We start from the raw sequence: 22,004 nt of genomic DNA on the forward strand, positions 1-22,004 counted from the left end.
TTTTTTGGACTTCGTTTGCCATGCTCTAGATTTATACATACGCACAATTTTCTGAGTATGGAGGGAGTTTGCTGGGAGTCTGGCTACCGAGACAAGCCACCACATGTGTCTATACCTCAAATTAGGAATAAAGCATGTAAGGGAAAAATACAGTCAGCCAAATAAATTAACTTGAAGGAAATTATTTATCGGAGTAGGTATGAAAATTTTTATTCATGATCTGTACATTTAGATATATGCTTTTCTTGGACAGTAATGATGTTATTTCTTTAATAGATTATATAGTAAAGGGAAACAATATAATTCATCATTCAACTGAGGACAAACTGGAGAGTGAAAGGGAAGCTATTAGTAATTATGCCAGGGTGACACAGAGCAGGACCGTCCCAGGCAAACTGGTAAATGTCGTCCACCTACGTCACCCCATGGGGATGTAGGTTGTTACGAAACTCTTTCTTCTCATATCAGAAATACGTGACACCATCACGTATCGGGAAAATGGCAGGAGAAGATGGGAGAGAAGAGAGGCAGCGAGGGCCTTTAGAAGCAGTTTCTTTTTCAAGGTTAGAAATGGTAAACAATAGTTTCTTTTTCAAGATTAGCCTACAAAATGAGAAAATGTAAGCCCTTCCTCTTGTGATTGGAAAGAAAATTAGTCCTTCTTTCCTGAGAGTCCCGAGAAAAGGACAGAGAAGGGAGAAGTAAAAAATAGCCTGGCTTATCCCACTGTGCAAAGGTGCGTATTTTCCTTGCTTTCAACTTAAAAAAACACAAGTAATGGGGACAAGCAAGAAGTCAGTTATCAACAGAGGCTATTATTACACAATGAGAAAAGTGGTCTTTATCCAAAGATTTTTGCCTTTTTCTGGGAATTGCTGGTAATGCCAGAGGGCCAATGCTTAAGTTATTAACATGGAAACCCAAAAAAGCCCATCGGTCAAAACCTTTTTTGGGATTTTGGGGGGCATGTTTCTTTCAGATATAGACGCTTTAAGTTTATGTGGAAGTAAGTTAGAAAAAACAAATTTCTTTCCGCACAGCATTTTCCAGTAAGGACTAATGAGATTTTTGATAATTAGAAGATATTGAACACATGACATTCTCCTGATTAAACATCAATTTTGCCCACGGAATGAGAAACCATTGGTCTAATTGTCTAATTACACTGGAACTGTTGTCTACAGTTACTGCACAATTTCGCCGGTTGAAATGCTGATATGATCTGCTGGGTTGTGTCCTGCAGTCTCATTCGGGAATTGTCTTCCTCGGTTTTTGTGTCCTTCATTTCGGTGGAAGTTTTGTGCAAGTGGGATTTATTTCTCGTGATTTTTTTTTTCCTCGTGGAGTGCCCAGCAGAGCCCTAGACACGTGTTGCATGTTTCAGACATTCTTGTTGATCGATGTGGAGCCCGGAGGCACTACCTCTAGACACTCTGTGTGCCGCTCTGAAATTGGAAACACCGCCCTGCCTGCCGGAAGAACCTTTGTTCTCGCTTTCTTCGGTTCCATCTCATCCTGAGCTCTCATGAAGATGGGAGGCATTGCCAGCTCTTCTCTCATAGGCATGCGCCCATCATGTTCTGTTTCATGCAGGCTCTAGTCTCCTACGGTTGTCTTTGTTTAAAATCACTCCATTTTTTTTCGGGAATACATCTTTATTAAGATGTCCCATGCATGCACATTAAAATGTCAGTATAATCTAATTATGAGCCAAATGAGGCACAGCAGCATTTACATCATTTGATAAATTTCCATCATCTGCAGGGGACTGGTGACTTGAATCCAAATACTTCTTGACAGCCTTGATATAACAAACATTCTGGAACTCTGTGCAGCAGAAGCATGTGGGTGGAGGTACATCCTTTCTTTTTCGGTTACTGCAACCCAGTTTTGAATGAGAACGCAAAATATCTCTTTAGCTTTAGACCCGGTTGGAAGGGAAGATACCATGAAATTGCTATAGGCCAGGGAAAATGTCAAAGAGCTTGGTTTAGCCAAGCTCTGGTTGGGATTCCCTTCCATACTTTCCCCGGTCCCCATGGATTTTTCTCCCAGGAAAAAGCTTTCGGGGACACAAGGATAAACAGAGTGAAACCTAAATGTTATGCATGTGATTCAAAGGAATAAGGCATGGTTCACATCAAAATTTTGAATATGGTTCCATTGTATGGATGCACATAGTTCATGATCGTTAAAGAAAAGCTATTGGGAGATGATGGGAAATACACTGAGCTTTCCCCCAATTCATTAAAAAAAAAAAAAAAGATTTTCTGGCATTCCCAACATGTAAGTGAGAGAATGAAACTTTTTCATAATTGGAAACAGGGAATGTAGAGAGGGCAAAGGGCTGCTTTGTTTTTTCTAGACACTTGCAAGTCCACAAGCAGAATGAACTGATCAGCTATCCAGGGACCTGAGAAAGTAGCCCTGTGCTTGTTTGGTTTCCTTAATCTTCAGGGTAGAGCTTTGCCTCCCTTGACATGATTTCCCTGTTTCTTTCACAATCCATTTAGTTTTATGAAATAACATGATAGAAAAGCAAAGGATGGGAAAGAAAATAAGCTTGCCCTCTTTTGGCTTCCTAAGACTTGTGACCCTGAAAACACTGCTGTGACCTCAGAAACATTAAAGAGCCGACAAAAACACGAAGGGGGGACCCCATTAGAGCAGAGGCAGCGGTGGCATCTGTGGAGCACGGATGGGGCGGAGGGGGCCGGGGCGGGGGAGTCAGGCTGTTGGGTGTTGGTGTGGCTGCGGAAGCAGAGGGGATAAAGAGCTCCCAGGGGAGGACTGAAAAAGAAAGGTAGGGGAGGTTAAGGTGGATTGGTTTGCTTGGATTGTTACAGGTGAGCAGTGGAAAGGCAATGAACAGAAACAGCATTGCAGGGGCTGGATAAAGAAATCAGAATTCTTTTAGGGTTGAAAAGAAGGTCATGCGCAATTCCTGCTCAGAAACTGAGGGCAGCACAGTATCAGACACCATGAAGGGAAGATGGAATAAAGGCCAACATTGCCTTTGTCCGGAATAATAAAGCCTCGCATTGGTCAGGAAACTACAAAAGAATGGGAGCCAATGATTAATGAAGGGACAGAAACAAGAGGAAGCATCTCCTGAAGCTCCCTAAAAGTAATCAAAAGTTTAAACAAGCCAAGGACATGACGATATTTTCATCCTGCAATGCATTTCCATCCTCCAAGTTAGAACTTCTACTATAACTCGGTATCTACACCTGTTAATACTTATTCTCATTTGCCCAGTTAAATTTGTGAGAATAAGACGTATTACTCATCTTTGGTATCTCTCCACGGTACTGAGAGTTAAGTGGGTATTCCATAGATACTTGGATATTGAAACAGAAAAGGTATTAAGAACTGTGTTCAAATCTTTCATTTTTTTTATTTACTGAGCATCAGCACCCTGAATTTACACCCTATATTATACAGCTAAACATACTACTTTGTTCTTACTCTAACACAGCAAAGATATTCTAACCTCACAATCCTTTAAAGACATTTCAGTTGCTCATCCAGAAGGGAAATGATGAAGTACAGTAGCCCTGTCGGAGCTGATTATTTAAAATAAAGAGGTGTGTATGTGTGTGTGTGGGGGGGTTCATTTTGATGAAAATGATTTCTCAATGCCTGCCCTGCTGTCCTAACTATTTTATCAATGAAGATTGCTTTTACAGAGGGTTATAGAGGATGGGGAAAAAGTATTTTGTCTCCTCTTCCCCTTACCAGTTGGGTGCATAATTCTCAGCCCCTGAGCTCATAAAGAATAAACAGATTTCAGATCCTCTGTGGTCACACACAGTTTAAGACTTGCTATTCATGTTTCAGATGATAAAGCTGGAGAGAAGACATTGGAGGAACACAGAGACAAAGGAAGTCAGCAGACTGTAAAAGGGAGTGCGGGGGACCAAACACTTCTCACTGGACTAGGTTTCTTGATCCGTTTATTTAGGTTCATATTATACTGTGCATTTCTCTCATAGATTATACATTCATGCCATTCAGATTCCTGGCCTCTAACATTTGGAAGAGACGACCTGTCAGATGGTGCAAAGAGGCACGAGGAACATATATGCAATATTCAAAACCTTTGTTTTCTAATATTTATAAAGTGCAATGAAATAACCTTAGGGGACCTTCAAATAGGATGACAAGTGCATACACGCTATTTTGTTTTATGACTGAATGGGCCCCACCGCATTAAAGGGGCCCCACTGTGTTAAATGAGAAACAGAAGTTTTGGGTAGAAATGATTGGCACCTGGCTCTCTGCTGGTTTCAGAACCATTACTTTCATGATTGTGAGTTGGAAGGACTCGCTTAACGTTTACTCATGGCCCTAAATTCTTCAATGACTGCATTCAAGAAAAAAATCTAAGCTGCAGACTCAAGATCAGATTGCACACAAACATCCCAAACATTTATCTTATTATTTGGTGACTTAAACAAAACTATCCACCTCTTCTGCCACCCCCCCCACCCCCCGTCCTTCCCACCAAATACATTCCTGATTTTCCTCGGAGGCTTTGAGGGAAAACAGTAGGAAATAAAATATAAAACCAAAAGATATAAGGTTTGTGGGTTTTTTTTTTTTTTTGAATTGACAGGCTTTTTTTTTTTTTAAAGAAAAGTTTAGATCAGCTGGCTCTACTTTTGAGATACTTTTTGAACCTCAGAATATAAAATCACGCCAGATCATCTCAGCTTCAATATATCTCTTGGCAGGGCTTCAGCTATTATCAATGTACCCGTGTTTTATGTGGCTTTCACTTACGCCTACTTTCATAAATCGCTCTAGATTTCTCGTAGAGCTCGTATGGGTCAGGCTTCCTTGGGTCAAAGGCCTCTGAGTCAGGAAAGGAAGTCCTGTGAAGGGCGGGTGGGAAGGGCAGGTTCTGTGGTATGGCCGGAGCAGATAAACTCGTTTGAGGACTGCCTTGATTCTCCCAGCGGTCCATTATCTGGAAAGCGAAAGAGAACACAAGATGCTGAATTCTTCCTTGTCACATACCACAATCCTCCCCCTTTAAATCAGACTCTCCTGCCCTGTGGACTTTCCTTAGTTAGACCTTCTTGCCCTGTGGACGTTTCTTCCACGAACCATTTACAACTTGGGAGTAAGTGTGAGAAAAGATTCTGCATCTCTATATTAAAGTACCATAGATGGTACTCAACACGAGTGGTGCCTGACTTTTGAATGCAAACATATATAACCTTGTCACATATTGCTGGTAATCTCCAGCTAATCACTTAATCTCTCTGAGCGTTTTTTCCTCCTACACGAGAAAGATGACATGGGTCTCAAGATAGCTTTACACGTAAGTGTATAGAAATGTGTGGAACTGGCCCTGATACATTACCCCATCTTTACTAAAACAGAAGAGAATAAAGTGGTCTCTTTTGACACCTACACATATCCTAATAATCTCCTATACCTAAACAGTTTGAAGTAATCATGCAACCATCTGGGATTTATGAATTGTTCATTCTTCTGTGAAGCCTCATTTTCTGCCGATCTGGCAGTTTCTTCCCCAAAATGCTACTGCTGAGGTTGCTACCACTACAGTTTATTAAAGATCTCTAGAACACTTCCCAGTTTGCCATGTTTTCTCACACACTGTACCTTCTTCGACCTGCACCATGGCCCCGTGAGGTAGCTAAGGCAAGGACTAATATCCTTTTGTCACGTAGAAAGCCGGGTTAACTGGGATGACCTGTTCGTACCACCAACTTCACCTTCATTCAATAGTCAACTGATTCAAACTCAACTTGTACTTTTCTGCTTTGAATAAATCTGCTCTGTGTAGAACTTAGATCAGGTTATCCTTTTGTCGAAAATTCTGCCTTGGGTCAGCATGGTCTTCAGGCTAAAGGCTAAACTCCCCGCTGGGGCATTAGTGGCTCCTCATGACCCAGTTTTGCTCACTGTCCTCATACTCACTAATGGTCTCTCCTCTCATTCCCCAGGATCCGTTGATTCTCTCCTACCTCTGAACCTTCGCGTGCTTTCTTCATTTCTCCTCCTACCTGCAAACTTTATCCATTTTCCACTTTTTCACCTCCCTTCCTCCTTTTACCTGGGGGCTACTAGACTCAGAGAAGATGTCTCCTCTGGAAGGCCTTTGCTGATCATTCCTGAACTGGTGATGGATGCTCCCACAGCACCTCTACCCACCCCTCACACCCAACGCTCATGAGACTTCAGGATAATGGCAAGTCTACCTATGTCTCCTCAAATAGCACGCGTTGGGGACAGATCCTGGGGACAGAGTCTTCCTCATTGTTGTGTTACCAACACATGGTAAGCTCAGAAAATGTTAATTTAGTGAATGAATGAAATCATCAATGGTCAGCTGTTTTTCTTTTTTTTTCCCCAATCTAGCTGACTCATAACTGTTCTTTTTTAAAAAACAAACAAACTAGCTTTGATACACACTGTTTTGAGCTTGGCAGGATTATAACTTTCTGTCCCCTACTGACCTGCCCTGCTTTTGTTTCCATGCTGGCTATACCTCGGTTAGGTCTCCTACACCAGCTCTGGCGTATCAGTTATAAAGATTTTAAAGTTGAGGGAATGTGAGATAACATGTAGTGTGCATGTCACTTTGTAAAACAAAGTTCCCTGTGACTTGCTCACCTACCTGGGGCTGTGGCAGGTGTCGAGCGAGCCAGCAAACTATGAAAGAAATGGGTCACTGACCTGTATCTCAGTAAGACTGATACTATGGTCTGAATGTTTGGGTCCCCTCCCAAATTTATATGTTAAAATTCTAACGCCCAAGGTGATGGTACTAGGAGGTGGGACCTTTGCGGGGGGGGCGATTAGGTCACGAGGGTGGAGGCCGCATGAATGGGATGAGTGCCTTTATTAAAGGAGACTCAGAGTCCCGAAGACCCTTCTGCCAGGTGACGTTACAAAGAAAAGATGGACATCTAGGAAGTGGACTCTCACCAGACACTGAAACCGCCAGCGCCTTGACCTTGGACTTCCAGCCTCGAGAACTCTGAGGAATAAATTGCTATTGTTTAGGAGCCACCCAGTCTATGGTACCGCAGTCTGAAGGCACTAAGACAATTGGCTCCATTTTCATTTGTCTTCTGTAATGGGCTACCGACCAAGATTTCATTTGAACAAAGTTTCTATACCTAATGAGGATGGAAAATCCCTAGTTGAGCTCAATTCCCTAATATTAAACACAATCTCGAAAGCGCAAAGAGGTCCAGCAGCTGTCAGCAGCAGACCCCGGGTCAACCCAATTTGTAACTCTAATGGGACTGCTTTTTACAATAATACATTGAGGGGAATAACTGGCAAATTTGCTTAGAATTTTCGCTAATGTTCTGCTTAGTGGGCCTTTTGCTCCCATTTAGTAAAAATCTGCACTTCATAATTCATTTGATAGCAAAATTCATCTAGGAAGCCATTCTGGGTTTCTTTGGTCATCTATTCTCTGTGTCTTTGCTATGATGAGAAGACCCACATGTGTGGCTAAAGTCGTATTCTTTTTTAATTTTTCAAAGTTACTGGCTTTAGGCACCATGTGCATGCACTGTGGCTGTGACTCTCTCCCTTCCGTTTCTAAATGTAAGATACTAAATTCTACACAGTAAATAAGTTAGATATGTGGCCTGAGTAGCTGTAGAATCCCACTCTTCATCAGAGGGCCTCAGCAAATGTCTATTTCTTTCTCTCCTTTTCTACTGAGGGTGAGCTGATACTCGCATGGTCTTGCTGGTGTATGTATTGTTCATGTGCAATCGTTGGAGCAAACATGCTTCAGGTGAAATATTAGTATTTCTAAAAAGCATTCTTAAAACTACAGAACAAATAATGCTTTGGGCATTGTTGGGAAGGTTACAGGGGCAGAGTGACAAGTTCTACAATTTCTATAGCACAGAAACAGGGGAATTAGTCAATAGTCCGGTTCATGCTTAGTAAAGCCTCCACAACATCTTGCCGTGACATTCATCAACCCTTGAGTCACTCTGTCAGGCTTTCTTAAAAGACTGTAGAGCAGAAAATCACTGCGCCCATGAAATAACTGAAGCAGCAGACTTGCAGTCCTGTAGCTCCTCACCCCCAGATTGAGTTCTTTGTTGGCTTCGACCCCAAAGACCATGGCGCAAACTGCCTGCCCTGGGGTCAGAGGTCCTCCTCTGCTCACTGGGACTGGTGCGCTGATCTGACAGCATCTTTTGAAGGGTGCGCTCTGTTGACTTCTTACTTTCTTAGACAACGTGGTCTCCGGACTTCTGCTTTCCAGCTGGGACACTCTGCTCACTTGTTCCTCTCAACCTTCTTGAACGCCCTAGATTCTGATCCTGTCGCGTTGCCCGGGCCCTTGGACCTCACTTGTTTCACCTAGTGTTTTCCTGACCTTGGCTTGTCTAGAGTTGTGCTTCTGCCAGACATTTACCTCTCATAGGCTTCTGAATGGGCCTTGTACCGTCCCAGTGGTGTTCAAACCTAGGCATCTCACTAGGGTAAGTAAAAATGGAAATGAGGTTGTTTTCAGTATCTGGGAGAAACCTTGTATCTCTGCTGGCTTTGGTGAATGAATGAATGCCTGACTGTATGAAGGCAGAGTCAGTCACTGAATTATCAGTGGACAGAGTGGCCATGTAGTCCACAACATGGCCTCAAACGGTAAAACAGGAAAACTGAATCATGATGTAACTACCTTCTGATCGCGGGAGCACACTGTGAGTAGAGGGCTTGTGAATGAGGTAGCACCCCACCTCCCACGAAGTACTCTACTGAGAAACTGTTTGCTTCCTATAGAAGCTGGGGTAGTCTAAATGTACCCCCTCACTAATTTAGGGCAGGGCTGGGATATGAAGGCATTTGATTTGATTCTGTACTTGAAGAATGAACTTGGATTCCTTTCGGATGGAGAGCATGAGAACTCACTACAATTAGGGGTATATTACTTGTTACAAAATGACTATCTCAACATGGATTAGCTTAAGATGTAGATCAGTAAGACAGAAGAGGGTTAGGAAGTGACACAGGACTGGGAGGAGGAGAGATCTCACTCAGGATAACATTTCCTTATCCTGACTATAGATGTCATCAATCCTGAGAGGAGAGAGTCTATAAATCCATATACTGTGGGTATATATTTATATATTTGTTTAGATGAATACTTCAGCAAACTATGTTCATTTTATAGAGTCATTAATTTATTAAGGTTTCATGTATGGAGTGTTTGCTCTCTAGGATGACAGTACTTTATATTTTTGAGCTCAATATATTTTAGAGGTACTGTTTTAAGCAACTTACATGGACTGAGACTCTTCACGATGACTATATGAGTGGGGTACTATTATTGTTCCCATTTTACAGGTAAGAACTGGAGATACTGACAACTTAAGTGGCTCGTTGAAGGTCATATAGCTACTAAGGAGAAGAAGCAAAGTTTGAACCCAGGCAGTATGCCTTCAGAGCCTGCGCCCCAGAACATGTATCATACTGCTTCTCATTACAGTCCTTAGTCTAAAGAGCTTCTGGTGGATACAGGAGGACATTAAATCGACAGTCCTATATCCTCACTCAGTCTAGAACCTGGAAGTCCAAGCCTTAGTTTTTGTAGGGATGTGTAGGTTCAGGATTAATTGTAAATTAAGTTCCATAAAACCTTTTTTTGGAATTATTGACTATGGATGTAATTACTAAAATGACAGAAAATGCTGTAATTATGCCAAATGGCATAATTTGTGTAAATGTGGTACACATAAGGAAATCACTAAATAGCATAATTGTAGCACCATGATGAAGTTGCAAGGTTCCTTGTTAAATTAGATAAAGACATGTATAACCACAGAGCACAGATTAACTTTGGTGATGAAAGGAAGAAATTATTTAAATATTTACCTCTTTAAATGTTGGCCAAGATAAAACAAATTTCATTTTAAACATTTTAAAACCACCTCTTTTCAAACCACACACATCACTAAATGTTTTACTAAACCTAAATAGGCTCAGTTTCCCCATCTGATATTCTCTGTGGACCAGATGAGACCAATCCCAAAGGAGGACATGCCTGGTGAGGAGGTTCTGCAGCTCTGAGAGATCAGTCCCTCATCTCCAGCTCCCGGTTTCCTTATGTCTCTTTGAGAGAAACCCAGAGCTCGGGCATATGACCGGGCTCAATAATACTTCACTTTCACATCTTCAAACCATTTCAAGGCTTATTATTTAATTAAGCCAGTTATTGTGCTTGAAAAGCACACAAAATTATATTACCTCCCTTTGTAAAAGGAGAAAATCAAGCAGTTAAATAGCTTTTCAGTGAAAGAAATAGGAGAATTGCATAAGTTAAGCCAAGAACTCCCTACTCACTGGCGAGACTTGGGGCCACTTTCATCTGAGTTGCTCAATTGAGAGGGAAGAAAAGAAGATAGTGGGAGAAGTGATTCCCCGAGTTTTGTTTTTGACTTGCATCACTTTGCTATAGTTCTCTTTTAGTTGTGAGTTTTAGACATCCCAGGTAGGGCACGGTATTCTAGCCCTCCATGAAACGGTATCCCAGAAAACCAGTGCCAGTTCTGGGGACTTGGCCAGTTACTAGTTTCAATCTAACGGCAAGGAAAAACTACTTCTAATTGTGAAGCCGCCTTGGCTAACCCAGCCACACAAAAGAGTATTAAAATCCATCAGTCCTATATCGGCATCAACATTTCAGGATGATTCACGAGGGAAGTAGGCCCAGAGAGATTAGGTGATGGCGGATGGAGATCACCAGCTTCTGAAGGAGATGCAGAAGTTGAGTGATTGCCAGGTTTGGTGGAGTATGTATGTCTCTGCAATATTTGCACACACATATTTAGCATATATGTTCAAATGTAAATATAGACATATAAATATATACAAAGTTAAATTTCTTATGCACCAGACTTAATTTGTAGCTCAAGACCTCTAGGCCTATCATTTGCACTGTGTCTAAAAATTCCATATTAAAAGACTATAGTTATTCCTGACAGGGGAAAAACAAAAGGTTTCTATAGTACACCATACTGAATAGTGTTAATGCCCATTTTCTAAGTTTATTAAAAAACAGGAAGAACTGCCTTTACAGGAAAGTAAGACATGTTATTTTTGTAGTACAAGACAAAGGGACTCAGGATTTGTCCTTTTGCCATCACAGAATCTCAGAGGTAAAAGAGATTTTGCGGTCACCCAATTAACTCTTATTTAATGGGATTGCAATAGTAACCAAAAATAAAGAAGGAAGCATAATAATTCCAACTTACAGGCTTTGGAGTTTTCCATGGAGAAAAGAAACCTGTAATAAAGAAAACAATATTTGAACTTCAAAAATATAACCTGCCACCACTTATGGGTGGCATGATATTCAGATGATTGCATTAATATTAATTAGTTGCCTGACAAAGTATGCTATAGTTTTATTCAAGGAGCCCAAATAATTTCACTGGAATTATGTTAATTATTCTAAGAACACTTCCTTATTTGACGGCTGAGGAGTCTGAGGCACAGAGAAGGTAAACTGTATGGCAAATGGTCAGCTGCTTTACGAGATCTAAGATTGAGCCATCCTTAGGGATTTCTGTGTCCCGGCCATAGCTGGAGAATGGGGAAAAGTGGCAGGGTGGGGGGGGGAGGAGGGAGAGAGGGACAGAGAGAATATAGACAGAAATTAAATTCTTCAAGATAAATACTTTTGCTTAGTACAAAAATAATTCTGCTTTGTGTACCTTCTTTATGTGGTTAAAAAGGAATCGACAGGCCTTCATGAGCCCTACATTTTTTTTTTTTCTGTTTTTACTTTTATTTGCATTTACTCTATGCAGAATTTACTCCCGGGCCATAAGTTTTTGTTTCTTCAGTTTCTTCTGGGGTATCTTTTTCTTCTGTGCAACCTCCTCTTCCGGTTTAGGAACAGTCTGCTCTTTTTCAATAAGGATCATCTCGACGTGGCAGGAGGGCTCACGTCTGGGTTAACCTGGCCACTGGCCATAAGCCCTGTAAGTTCCACGCTGCGTCTGGGGGCTTTGTTCACCTGGATGTGCTCAATGACCAGAGAATCTACATCTAAACCCTTCAGTTCAGCATTACTGTCCGCATTATTAAGCATGTGCAGTAAAAATTCAGCCCTCTTTTTGGCTCATCGACCCTGTGTCTGGCCCCACTGTTTGGCCCGTGCACACCCACCACCTCCACCAGTGTGGCCACGGAACGTCACATACTGCTTCTGCAGAGGGACGTCCTTTAGACACCGGTAGCTTTTCGGATCTGCACACCCTTGATGGCCTGGGCAGTTTCACGTGTGTTCTTAAAGTGACCATGGAGATTTGAACCTCTTGATTTGCATGATCTTGTAGGGTTTTCTGGGTCAAGTGAAAAGCGAACTGTTTTGAGAGATCACCTTGGGCCGCTTATGGAAGAGCTCATTAGCCCTAAATTTAAAAATAATGTCTTTACCTGTATTATGAATCAGATTCTAGTGTATAAAGGCATAGCTCTTTGGGGACTGTTCTCCCACAGAGACCTTCTCTGAGCAGGTATCTATTTATTATGCTAATGCCAGCAATGTTGGGCATGAAGAAGCAGCTCAAACTGTTCGTTAATTGAATGACTCATGTATCAACAAAGCCGTGCTTTCCCCCAACCCCGATTTACTGAGCAACTTTTATGATCACAAGTGGTATGCAGATTGGACTGTCTCTGTTGTGATCCAAATGACCATTTAGATAATGAAAAGCAAAACGCAGATTGATTCCCTTTCCTTATTTCCTTTTATTATTATCATCATACGGTATGAGTTTTTTAAAAAGTAGTAAAAACAAGCTTAAAAATAATGGTGGGGAGGAGGGTGGTCAACATATACTGGCCCTAGTAAGCCAAAACAGAACAATTTTGCTCATGTTAATGTTAGTCTGTATCTGAAAAATGCCCAATAAAAGTGAAATATTAAAAATAAACCACATACTGTGTGTTTATTACCTTAAAAACTGGGATCCTATAAAATGGTAATAGTTGAAAACTAGCCCATTTATAGGAAATACCTGCAGAAATCTGGACACCCAATTCTCTAGATGTTTAAGCAATCCCACACAGGCACGGCGTAAATACTAACCGTACCTCAATGCACGTTGTGAAGACCTGATACTTCATTTAATGAAAAGAGGGAAAGGTATGTAACCTATCAGGTTTCTGTTTTCTTTGGAACCCAGAGTTAAATCTAATGCTCAAATGTAATAACCATCCTACCTAAGGAGATGAGAAGAATCAGCTCATCTTACAATCCTGTAAGTTCTTATCTCTCTTTCCAACTAATGAAAAAAATTCTGTTCGACATGTGGTTCGATTGTAACTTAATTATAAGGATCTAATCACATCTTTTTTTGGAAGCAGCTGAGAGGGAAAATTACAGATAAATAAATACATTTGTCTCCTTGACTTACTCTGTAAAAATGCCAACAAAAGCAAACTGACCGCTAAGTCTACAGAAAAAGAAAAAAAAAATGTAACCTATTGGCCAATTAACCATTATTTTCAGTGAAGGATAAAATCTATTTGTTGATTTATGCAATTGCCAGCAACAGGTCTTCTGCAAAAGATGTCATTTGTACATTCTCAAAATGTCAAAACATTCAATTATTTCCTCTGCTTTCTTTGCATCATCACCTTCTTCCTGGAGCGCCAGAACGGATTTTGAGTATTTGCTGTTTTATATTTGTAAGATGCTGGGAGTTTCTTAGACTTTGATACAAAGATATTGAAAATGGTCGTTCTGGGGGCACCTGGGTGGCTGAGTCGTTAAGCATCTGCCTTCCCCTCAGGTCATGATCCCGGGGTCCTGGGATCGAGCCCCGCATCGGGCTCCTGGCTCCGCGGGGAAGCCTGCTTCTCCCTCTCCCACTCCCCCTGCTTGTGTTCCCTCTCTCTGTGTCAAATAAATAAATAAAATCTTTAAAAAAAAAAAAAAAAAGAAAATGGTCGTTCTGTTATGGAGCTCTCGCCTCCGCGTGGGACATTATGCTACAAGATGATTATTCCTCCTCCGGAAAATGTGTAATCACCTGACCTCTCAGTGGTTATGGTGTCAGAACTAAAATGGCATAAGAGGGCCACTGGTCAAGATCAGACAAGGAGAGAGGGATGTTTAATGTCACCACCTTTCATCAGAGGTACTTTGGCTTCCCATTCTCTTAAGGCTGTTTCATTTAGCCTGACCCCAGACCATTGGCGTGACCCAGGGCTTCCTTCCTGCTCCTATTACGGCAGTTTCTGGAATATTCCTAATGCTGGCCTGTGCCTCAGTGCCTTCAGTCTGAAGCAATAGTTAGCCTTTCTGAGACATTGTCAAAAAGAGGCTGGTTGTTAGGAGTAAGGAATTTCAGGTAGTAAGAAATAGTATCAGAATAGATTTCCCCAAATAGAAATAACTTATGTGGCCCTTTGTGTTTCTTTGGCAAATTATCAGTTATGCTATAAACATTTAAATGAAGATAAATAGAAAACATCTATCTCAGGTATACTTGATTTGGTTTGATTAAGCCAGAAGGTCAAGTTTTCTACATGATTGAAGTCCAACTTTCTGTTCAATTCCATTGGAAGAGCTACAGAAATGCTATAATAGTGTGGAAAAAACTAGCATATATTACAAATGTACAATATGTTTTTTTGTAGGATGGCCCCTCTTCGAAACCAAGTTTATTCCAATTAATATTTAAATAAAAACACCAAAAATAAAGGAAAAACTTTTAAATCCCTAGTTCTGTAATTTTTCTTTTTCTGGAATCATTCTAGTTGGGGATAGATCACAGAAGCAAGTTAGGTTTGGTTTGCTCGGAGTATGACTTTTGGGTTTCCCACCACCCATCTCCATAGGGAAGCAGAACAAAGATCTAGATAACTTTTTCTTAATCTTTCAGAGCTATGAACCTAATTCATACAAAAAGAGTATTTCTTCAAAATAATAGTAATGTCACCTTTATGTTTTAGTTTATTTCTGGCCTTTATTTCCCCTACTTCTATAGAAAGCAGTATATTATGTTCCCTTGTGGGAATAAAATTTCTTTTTAATGACCCACGTTTTCCATATTAATTATTTATTGGTGTATGTTTGTGTGCACACAAATATAAACATATTTATTTAATCCTTACTCTTAGGACAACAAAAGTGAAAGTCCTTAAGATACAGTTATAAGCTAACAAACCATAAATCGGGACCTAAAAGGGAAAAAAATAAGAGAATAATGGGAAAACTTAGATGCAGCTAATGAGAAAATTTAGATACATTTAATATGAAGCTCAAAGTGGAGCTAGGTTTCTAAAATCTGTCTTTGTTAGAAATAAAAGTAAAATACATTTTTAATTCTGCACCTAAAAGCGAGATGGGCAGAGAAACAGAAGCCCAGTGCAAAGAGCTTAGACGAGAAATTTCAGTACTTGAAAACGGAAGAGAAGAAAACACTGATTTCATATTGAAACCTGAATTGAATTCTACATGTCAATAAATACAACTTTTAGTAAACTACAGGAAGATGGTTGTCAGATAAAATACAGTATGCTCAGTTAAATTGGAATTTCAGATAGAGAATGAATGATAATTTTTAGTATAATATGTCCTGTATACTGTATGAGATATATGTTATATAGGATATACTTATATAAAAAAATTTTTGTTGTTTATCTGAAATTCAATTTAAATAGGAATTCTGTTTGTTTCAGAGAGAGCGCACATGGGAGTGGGGCGGGGAGAGGCAGAGGGAGAGGGAGAGAGAATCTCAAGCAGGCTCCACACCCACAGTGGAGCTCAGTCTCATGATCCTGAGATCATGACCTTATCAAGAGACGCTTAATGGACTGAGCCACCCAGGCGCCCCAGAATTCTGTATTTTTTATTTGCTAAATCTGAACACCCTATCAGGGGAACACTTTATATAAGTCCATTTAAAAACAAAAACACAATTGTAATGTCTACTGCAGGTAATACCCCATTCAATTAAGTAAGAAACCCAGAAATTACTTAATATTTCCTTTTCTTGCACCCCATCCAATGTTTTATTGTTAGGAATCTTGCTTTAGAGGAACCGCAGAACATTCCATCTGCTATGCAGATTACTGGCTTCTGTTGGTTGTCTGTCCATCAGCAGCCTTGACGTAGGCTTTCCCTCATGTGATGCAAAACTCCGTGGCCAATGTGAGCGTTTTCCAATCGCTTGATGACTGGTTGGCAACACTGCCTTGTCCCAAGAGGAAGGTTCCTCAAAGTGGCTCTTTTCAAAACCTACTTCTGACACATGATACCCAGAATGAAAAAATATCAATATATTTACAGTAGCTCTGAAGGAGAGCCCTTTTCTAGTGTGCGTTTTAGGTTGTTTGGTAAGATTTTTTATTATTTATTTTCACACAGAAAAAACATGTTGAAATTTTAAAATCACCCCAGTTTGAATAAGAGATCAAAACACAATGAGGAACAACTTAGATCAGAGAGTTCCATGATGATATCTTCAATTTGGAAAAATGCCAAGGCAATTTTCCCCCCCAGATTTCTAGAAATTTCGCCAAACAGAACTAAATCTTTCAATAAGCCTCTATACTCCATTTGACAGATTGAACTTCCATTTGCAGAATGTGAAATGGGTTCTCCTTCAACTGAAGTACTTTGTACAACATATGACTCTGGTTTTGAAGATTATCATTACAGTTTCATGTATTTTATAGGGAATTGTACAGTTACAAAAATGATAGAGATGCAGGGGAAATATTTTATATTCCTCTTTTTCTTTAAGCAATAGAAAAGAAGTAGGAGGCACTCTGAAATAAAAACCCATTTCACTGCAGATGTCCATGCCCTGGTTTTTTAAGAGCTGTGTTCTGTTTTGCTTAAAAAAGAAGGAAGATACAATAATGTGAACGTACTTAGCACTACTGAACCTGTCCACTTAAATATGATTAACATGGCAAATTTTATGTTATGTCTATTTCACCATTATTTAAAAGAAAACCATAAAAGAGGGAAAAGAAGAAAAGCAGAACAAAAGTATGCGCATATTGCCTGTGTGTGAGAGAGAATAAAAGAATAAGAAAGAGAATTTCTTTTTCACAGTTTCTGTGGTATCCTGCTGGAGGACAGGAAACTCACCTGGACACCCACACAGACCCTTCCACCTCTAAAGTTATCCTGTCTCATAAAGGATTAGAGGCAATAAAGGAAGCTCATGTTCTTACTACAATTCTGAAAATATTCCAGGGACTGTTAGAAAGTCTTCCAATAGAGGGAATCATTTTTTTGAAGTTTCCCAAAGGGGGAAAATGCCCCAGGGCTTTTAGAATGTCCTGTTAGGGCTAATTTGAGGGAGAAAAATACCACTAATAAAGTTGATCTTTAATTTAAGGATTCTCGCATTATGCAACAGCCTGGCAAATTTTCCATCAAAAATTCAGCCTTTGGTAAATGTAAGCCAGCAGGGTAACCAAAGGACTACCAAAAAAAAAAAAAAAAAAAAAAAGTAGTTCAATGTTATTCACTTTTTTCCTGGGTTTTGACTGATTCATGTATGTCTTATTAAAATTCATTAAATGAGTTAAACCCTGCAGTTCCTTTAGGTAATTTGTTTAAGCTACTCAAAGTCAGAAAGGGGCATTTTTTTTCTTAATGAAAGTGACCTGGGCCAAACCCCGCCCCCCAACCTTTCCATTACACAAGTATGCTGGCGGTGGTACCCAAACCTCCTATCACCAACTTTCAGCCAATCACAATACTCAATTTACAAAGAAAAATTCAAACTGGTTGCCATCTTTGGCCAGAATCTGTTTTTATGTGGTAAGCTGAGGCTCTCTCTGCAATGTTTTAAAAATGATCCTTTCTGTATCTTTTAAATAAAAGTGTTTTTCTCATAAGCACCATAAAGCTGTTTTCGGATAGCATTTTCCCCCTGGCTTTGTTCCTTATGGAGAGAGCAGTCTGACCATTTAAAGTAATCCCAATGAGTATCTAGAAAGGATAAGTCTGCACATGTTGTCTTCTGATAAACTCAGCTACATAAAGGATGTGTTCAAAATAAAGCAGGCCATGTGAATAGCCTCGAACAGGAATAAAGGCCTGCAGGGAAAGAGGAAGAAGTGTGTCAGGGAGGCTAAAACTCAGAGTGAGGTGAGGCTTGCAGAACATATTAACAACTACAAAGGGGTTTTTCTTTATGTTCTGAACAGAACCAAGAGCAGCGAAGAGATAAACTGCTCTGTCTGTTTACAGCAGGCTGTAAACAGTTGGCAAAGGAAATGTGGAAGGATAGCAATACTCGCAAATAGAAAATTTCAATTCTGAGAGTAATATTTTTTTAAAAAACGATGAATACATAGCATCAAGTATTTTTTTGTTTTTGAGAAACCTGTCTAGAAACATCTTTAAGTAGTTTCAGAAAGATTAAATGTCTGTTTCACTTTATGTCAACGTTAAATATTTATTGAGTTGTGGGTATCTCACAAGCCCCATTAATTCAACATAGTGAAAGTGGAACCCTTGATCATTTCCCCCAAATCTTCTCTTCTGTGTTCCTCATTTTGGTAAATGTCACTTGCCCTTCTGAGTTTTAAAGACAGGGGCCTGAATGTCATTCTTTTAACACCTCCCTTTCCCTCACTTCCTTATCACCAAATCCGATTTTACCTCCCAAATCTATTTCAGGTGTGCATTTTCCATCTCCACGGCCACCACTGTAATCCACACTCACCATCATCTACTGCCTGAATCGAAGCAACAACAAATTTGCTCTTGTCACAGGATCTGATTATGCTTAAAATCTCTCAATGGATTCCCACTGAATTTAGGATAAAACACAAAACCTATCAATTGGTCCCCACTTACTATTCCCCAGAGGCCTCATGGGTCACTGCCCTTCACTCACTGGATTTCCTTGAATAAGTCAGACTTTTCTAACCACAGGGACTTTGCACAGGCTCCCTCATTTGCCCACCCTTTCTCACCCTCAACACAGCTATCTCTAACTCTTTCTTTAGGTATCAGCTTAAACAACACCTCCTCACAGAAGATGTCCCTGACCTTTTATTTTTTTAAAGATTTATTTATTTGAGAGAGAGGGAGAGAGAGAGAGTGAATGAGCAGGGAGAGGGGCAGAAGAAGAGGGAGAGAGAGAGAATCCTCAAGCAGACTCCCTGCTGAGCACAGACCCTGATGCGGGGCTCAATCCCAGGACCCCAAGATCATGACCTGAGCCGAAGGCAGTCGCTTAACCAACGGAGCCACCCAAGTGCCCCCTGACCTTTTATTTTAAATCAAAGCTCTCTATTATAATTTTTCATTGATCCTGTAGTTTTTCTATATTTACAAAATTGTATTCATGTAATTATATTTGTGAAATTATTAGTTTCGGGTGCCTGGGTGGCTCAGTTGGTTAAGCGACTGCCTTCGGCTCAGGTCATGATCCTGGAGTCCCTGGATCGAGTCCCGCATTGGGCTCCCTGCTCGGCGGGGAGTCTGCTTCTCCCTCTGACCCTCCCCCCTCTCATGTGCTCTCTCTCATTCTCTCTGTCTCAAATAAATAAATAAAATCTTTAAAAAAAATGAAATTATTAGTTTAATGCCCATCTCCCCAACTAGAGTATAAATTCCATCCGGGGAAGGATAATATCTATTTTACTCACAGTGTATTCCTAGTACTTTACACAATGCCTGACACATAGTAGATACTTCAACAGACATATCTGAATGAATTGATCATAGTAGTGAAGGGTATGTGAGGAGGATAGAAAGAAAGAGACAGAGTTGTAAGATACTTAAGAAAACGGATGAGGCATGGTGATTTGTGGGGGGTGGAGGACGATATAAAGGAGAAGATGAAATCTTCTCTGATTTGTAGCTTTGGAATCTGTATAGATGATGGTGTCATTAGCTAAAGTTCAGGAAAAGAAGCTTCTGTGAGTGGAGTATAGTGAAATGAGTTTGGGGCACCTTTGATAGTTTGGGTTCAGGCCAAGAAGTTGTGAGTCGTGGGCTCTATTGTCTGGTGATTGGCAGAAGGCTCAGGATAAGAGATGTAATGTGTCAGGTTAAACTTCAAATACTGTGCAGCGTGAATGAAACCTCCTTAGGGTATGCAGAAGAGTGAATGAAGTGCCTGAGAAGTAATAGAGAGCCAAGTAAAGAGAAAGTTTCAAGAAGTCATAAATGAAAATACTCATAGAACAAGGTTTTAAGTGGATCATCAAACAGGAGGGTCACTGGTGGCCTCTGTAGAAGCAGTTTAATTCCTATGAGAGGGGCAGAAATCAGATTTCAGTGGATTTGAATGAAAGGTAAGGGAGGAAGTGGAACTGAGAAATGGCTATGGGGTTGAAGGGATAATGTCATGGTGGTCCCACCCCCACCCCCATCAAAGGAAGATTGGGGGACAGCATGCTTACATTCAGATGAGAAGGTATCTGAACAGAGATAGTCTGAAGACTCAGGATAATTGGTGAAATTATTTCATGAGGAGAGAGGATGAGATCTAGAGCACAAAAGGAGGAATTGACCTTGAGAGAGAAGCATCATCCAAGTTCTCATCAAGAGGCTGGAGCAGATCGTGTGTGTGTGTGTGTGTGTGTGTGTGTGTGTGTGTGTGTAATTCCCCAGGGTCTACCCTGTGGGGGGCGGGGGGGGGGGCCCATAGGGGAAGGGACTGGATAGAAGAATTCACTCACAGTGGCTGAAAGTGGCAAAATCAATGGGGGGGGGGTGGTTCGTAGGGGTTCTGGTCATGCAGGTAGACTGGAGGAGAGAACAGAAATAACCTGTATTCAGGGGATGAGGCAAAGATGTAAACAGAAGAACAATTCCAAGGCAGTATGGCAGAGAAGTTATGCACACACAGCATGGGATAAAACGGACCTGGATTCCAGTCCCAGCTCCATTTCTCACTATTAATGTCATCTCGTGTGACATCTACTACCAGGATTGACTCCTGGGCTCTGAGTGAGACCCTGGGTCTGCTTAGTGGCTCCTACTGGAGTGAGCATGAGCAATCCCCTAATTTCTCTACAGCTCAGATTCCTTATCGATAACAAAGTAAAGATAATAATAGGTCTTATTTTAGTGAGAACTTAATGCACTTTACATATTATCAATATAAAATGGTGCACAGTTCCATTTAATGCTTTTGATGCATTTTAAATTCTTTTTCTACAAATTAGAGGTGTGTTTTTCAGAAAGAGGTTCAATTTATTGTCACAACAGGTGCATATTAATTTCTTAGTTGTTTTAGGCTTTTTGCTCTTTTAAACTTCCTTTTAAGTTCTTTTAAGCTGCCTTTTGCTCTGTGGAGTATGGCTTGCTTTGATTTGCTTTAAACAAAAAAAAAAAATTTTTTTTTTGCCTTAAACAAAGCAAACTATTGTTCTAATCCCATTAGTTGGCGCCTGGGTGGCTCAGTTGGTTAAGCGATTGCCTTCGGCTCAGGTCATGATCCCAGGGTCCTGGGATCGAGTCCCACATCGGGCTCCCGGCTCGGCGGGAAGCCTGCTTCTCCCTCTCCCACTCCCCCTGCTTGTGTTCCTGCTCTCGCTGTCTCTGTCTCTGTCAAATAAATAAATAAAATCTTTAAAAAAAAAATCCCATTAGTTTTTCATCAAGTTCCTACTGGTCTTGGCTAGAGAAGTAAGGTAGCCCACACTGACCTCACTCAACAGTCCTTATGCCCCAATATAAACTATACCCTCAGTTTGTAATGATTACATTGTAATTATTCCTTTATGAATTGTTTCTAGCTTTGCATTTTCCTATAACTATTTATATAATGGTTACTTAGACTTAACCAATAAACTGGTTTTAATGCTCACCACAATTCATTTTGTTCCACTATTTCTCCATTTTTGGATTTTGAATTTTGATCCTCTGTTGGCATATGTCCTCAAATTTTTCAGAAACAGCATATATGATGTCATAGTTAAAATAGTGGTCTTTTCAACGGGTCTATTCCTTAATCCTTGGAGGCTGTATATCTATTACTTTACACGGCAAG

General features: G+C 40.4%; 1 protein-coding gene across 1 annotated transcript in view; it reads right to left on the reverse strand.

Annotated features, from left to right (window-relative positions):
- The window catches only part of MAGI2 (membrane associated guanylate kinase, WW and PDZ domain containing 2), a 1,351,041-nt gene that overhangs the window by 154,830 nt on the left and 1,174,207 nt on the right, over positions 1-22,004 (reverse strand). Inside the window, exons 11-12 of the mRNA XM_044920220.1 lie at positions 11,265-11,296; positions 4,786-4,972 (exon numbers count right to left, since the gene is read on the reverse strand). Coding sequence (XP_044776155.1) covers positions 4,786-4,972; positions 11,265-11,296 — 219 coding nt within the window. The remainder of the gene's footprint in view (positions 1-4,785; positions 4,973-11,264; positions 11,297-22,004) is intronic.

Source organism: Neomonachus schauinslandi, chromosome 12 (assembly GCF_002201575.2).
Source record: "Neomonachus schauinslandi chromosome 12, ASM220157v2, whole genome shotgun sequence".
NCBI classification, from domain to species: Eukaryota; Metazoa; Chordata; class Mammalia; order Carnivora; family Phocidae; genus Neomonachus; species Neomonachus schauinslandi.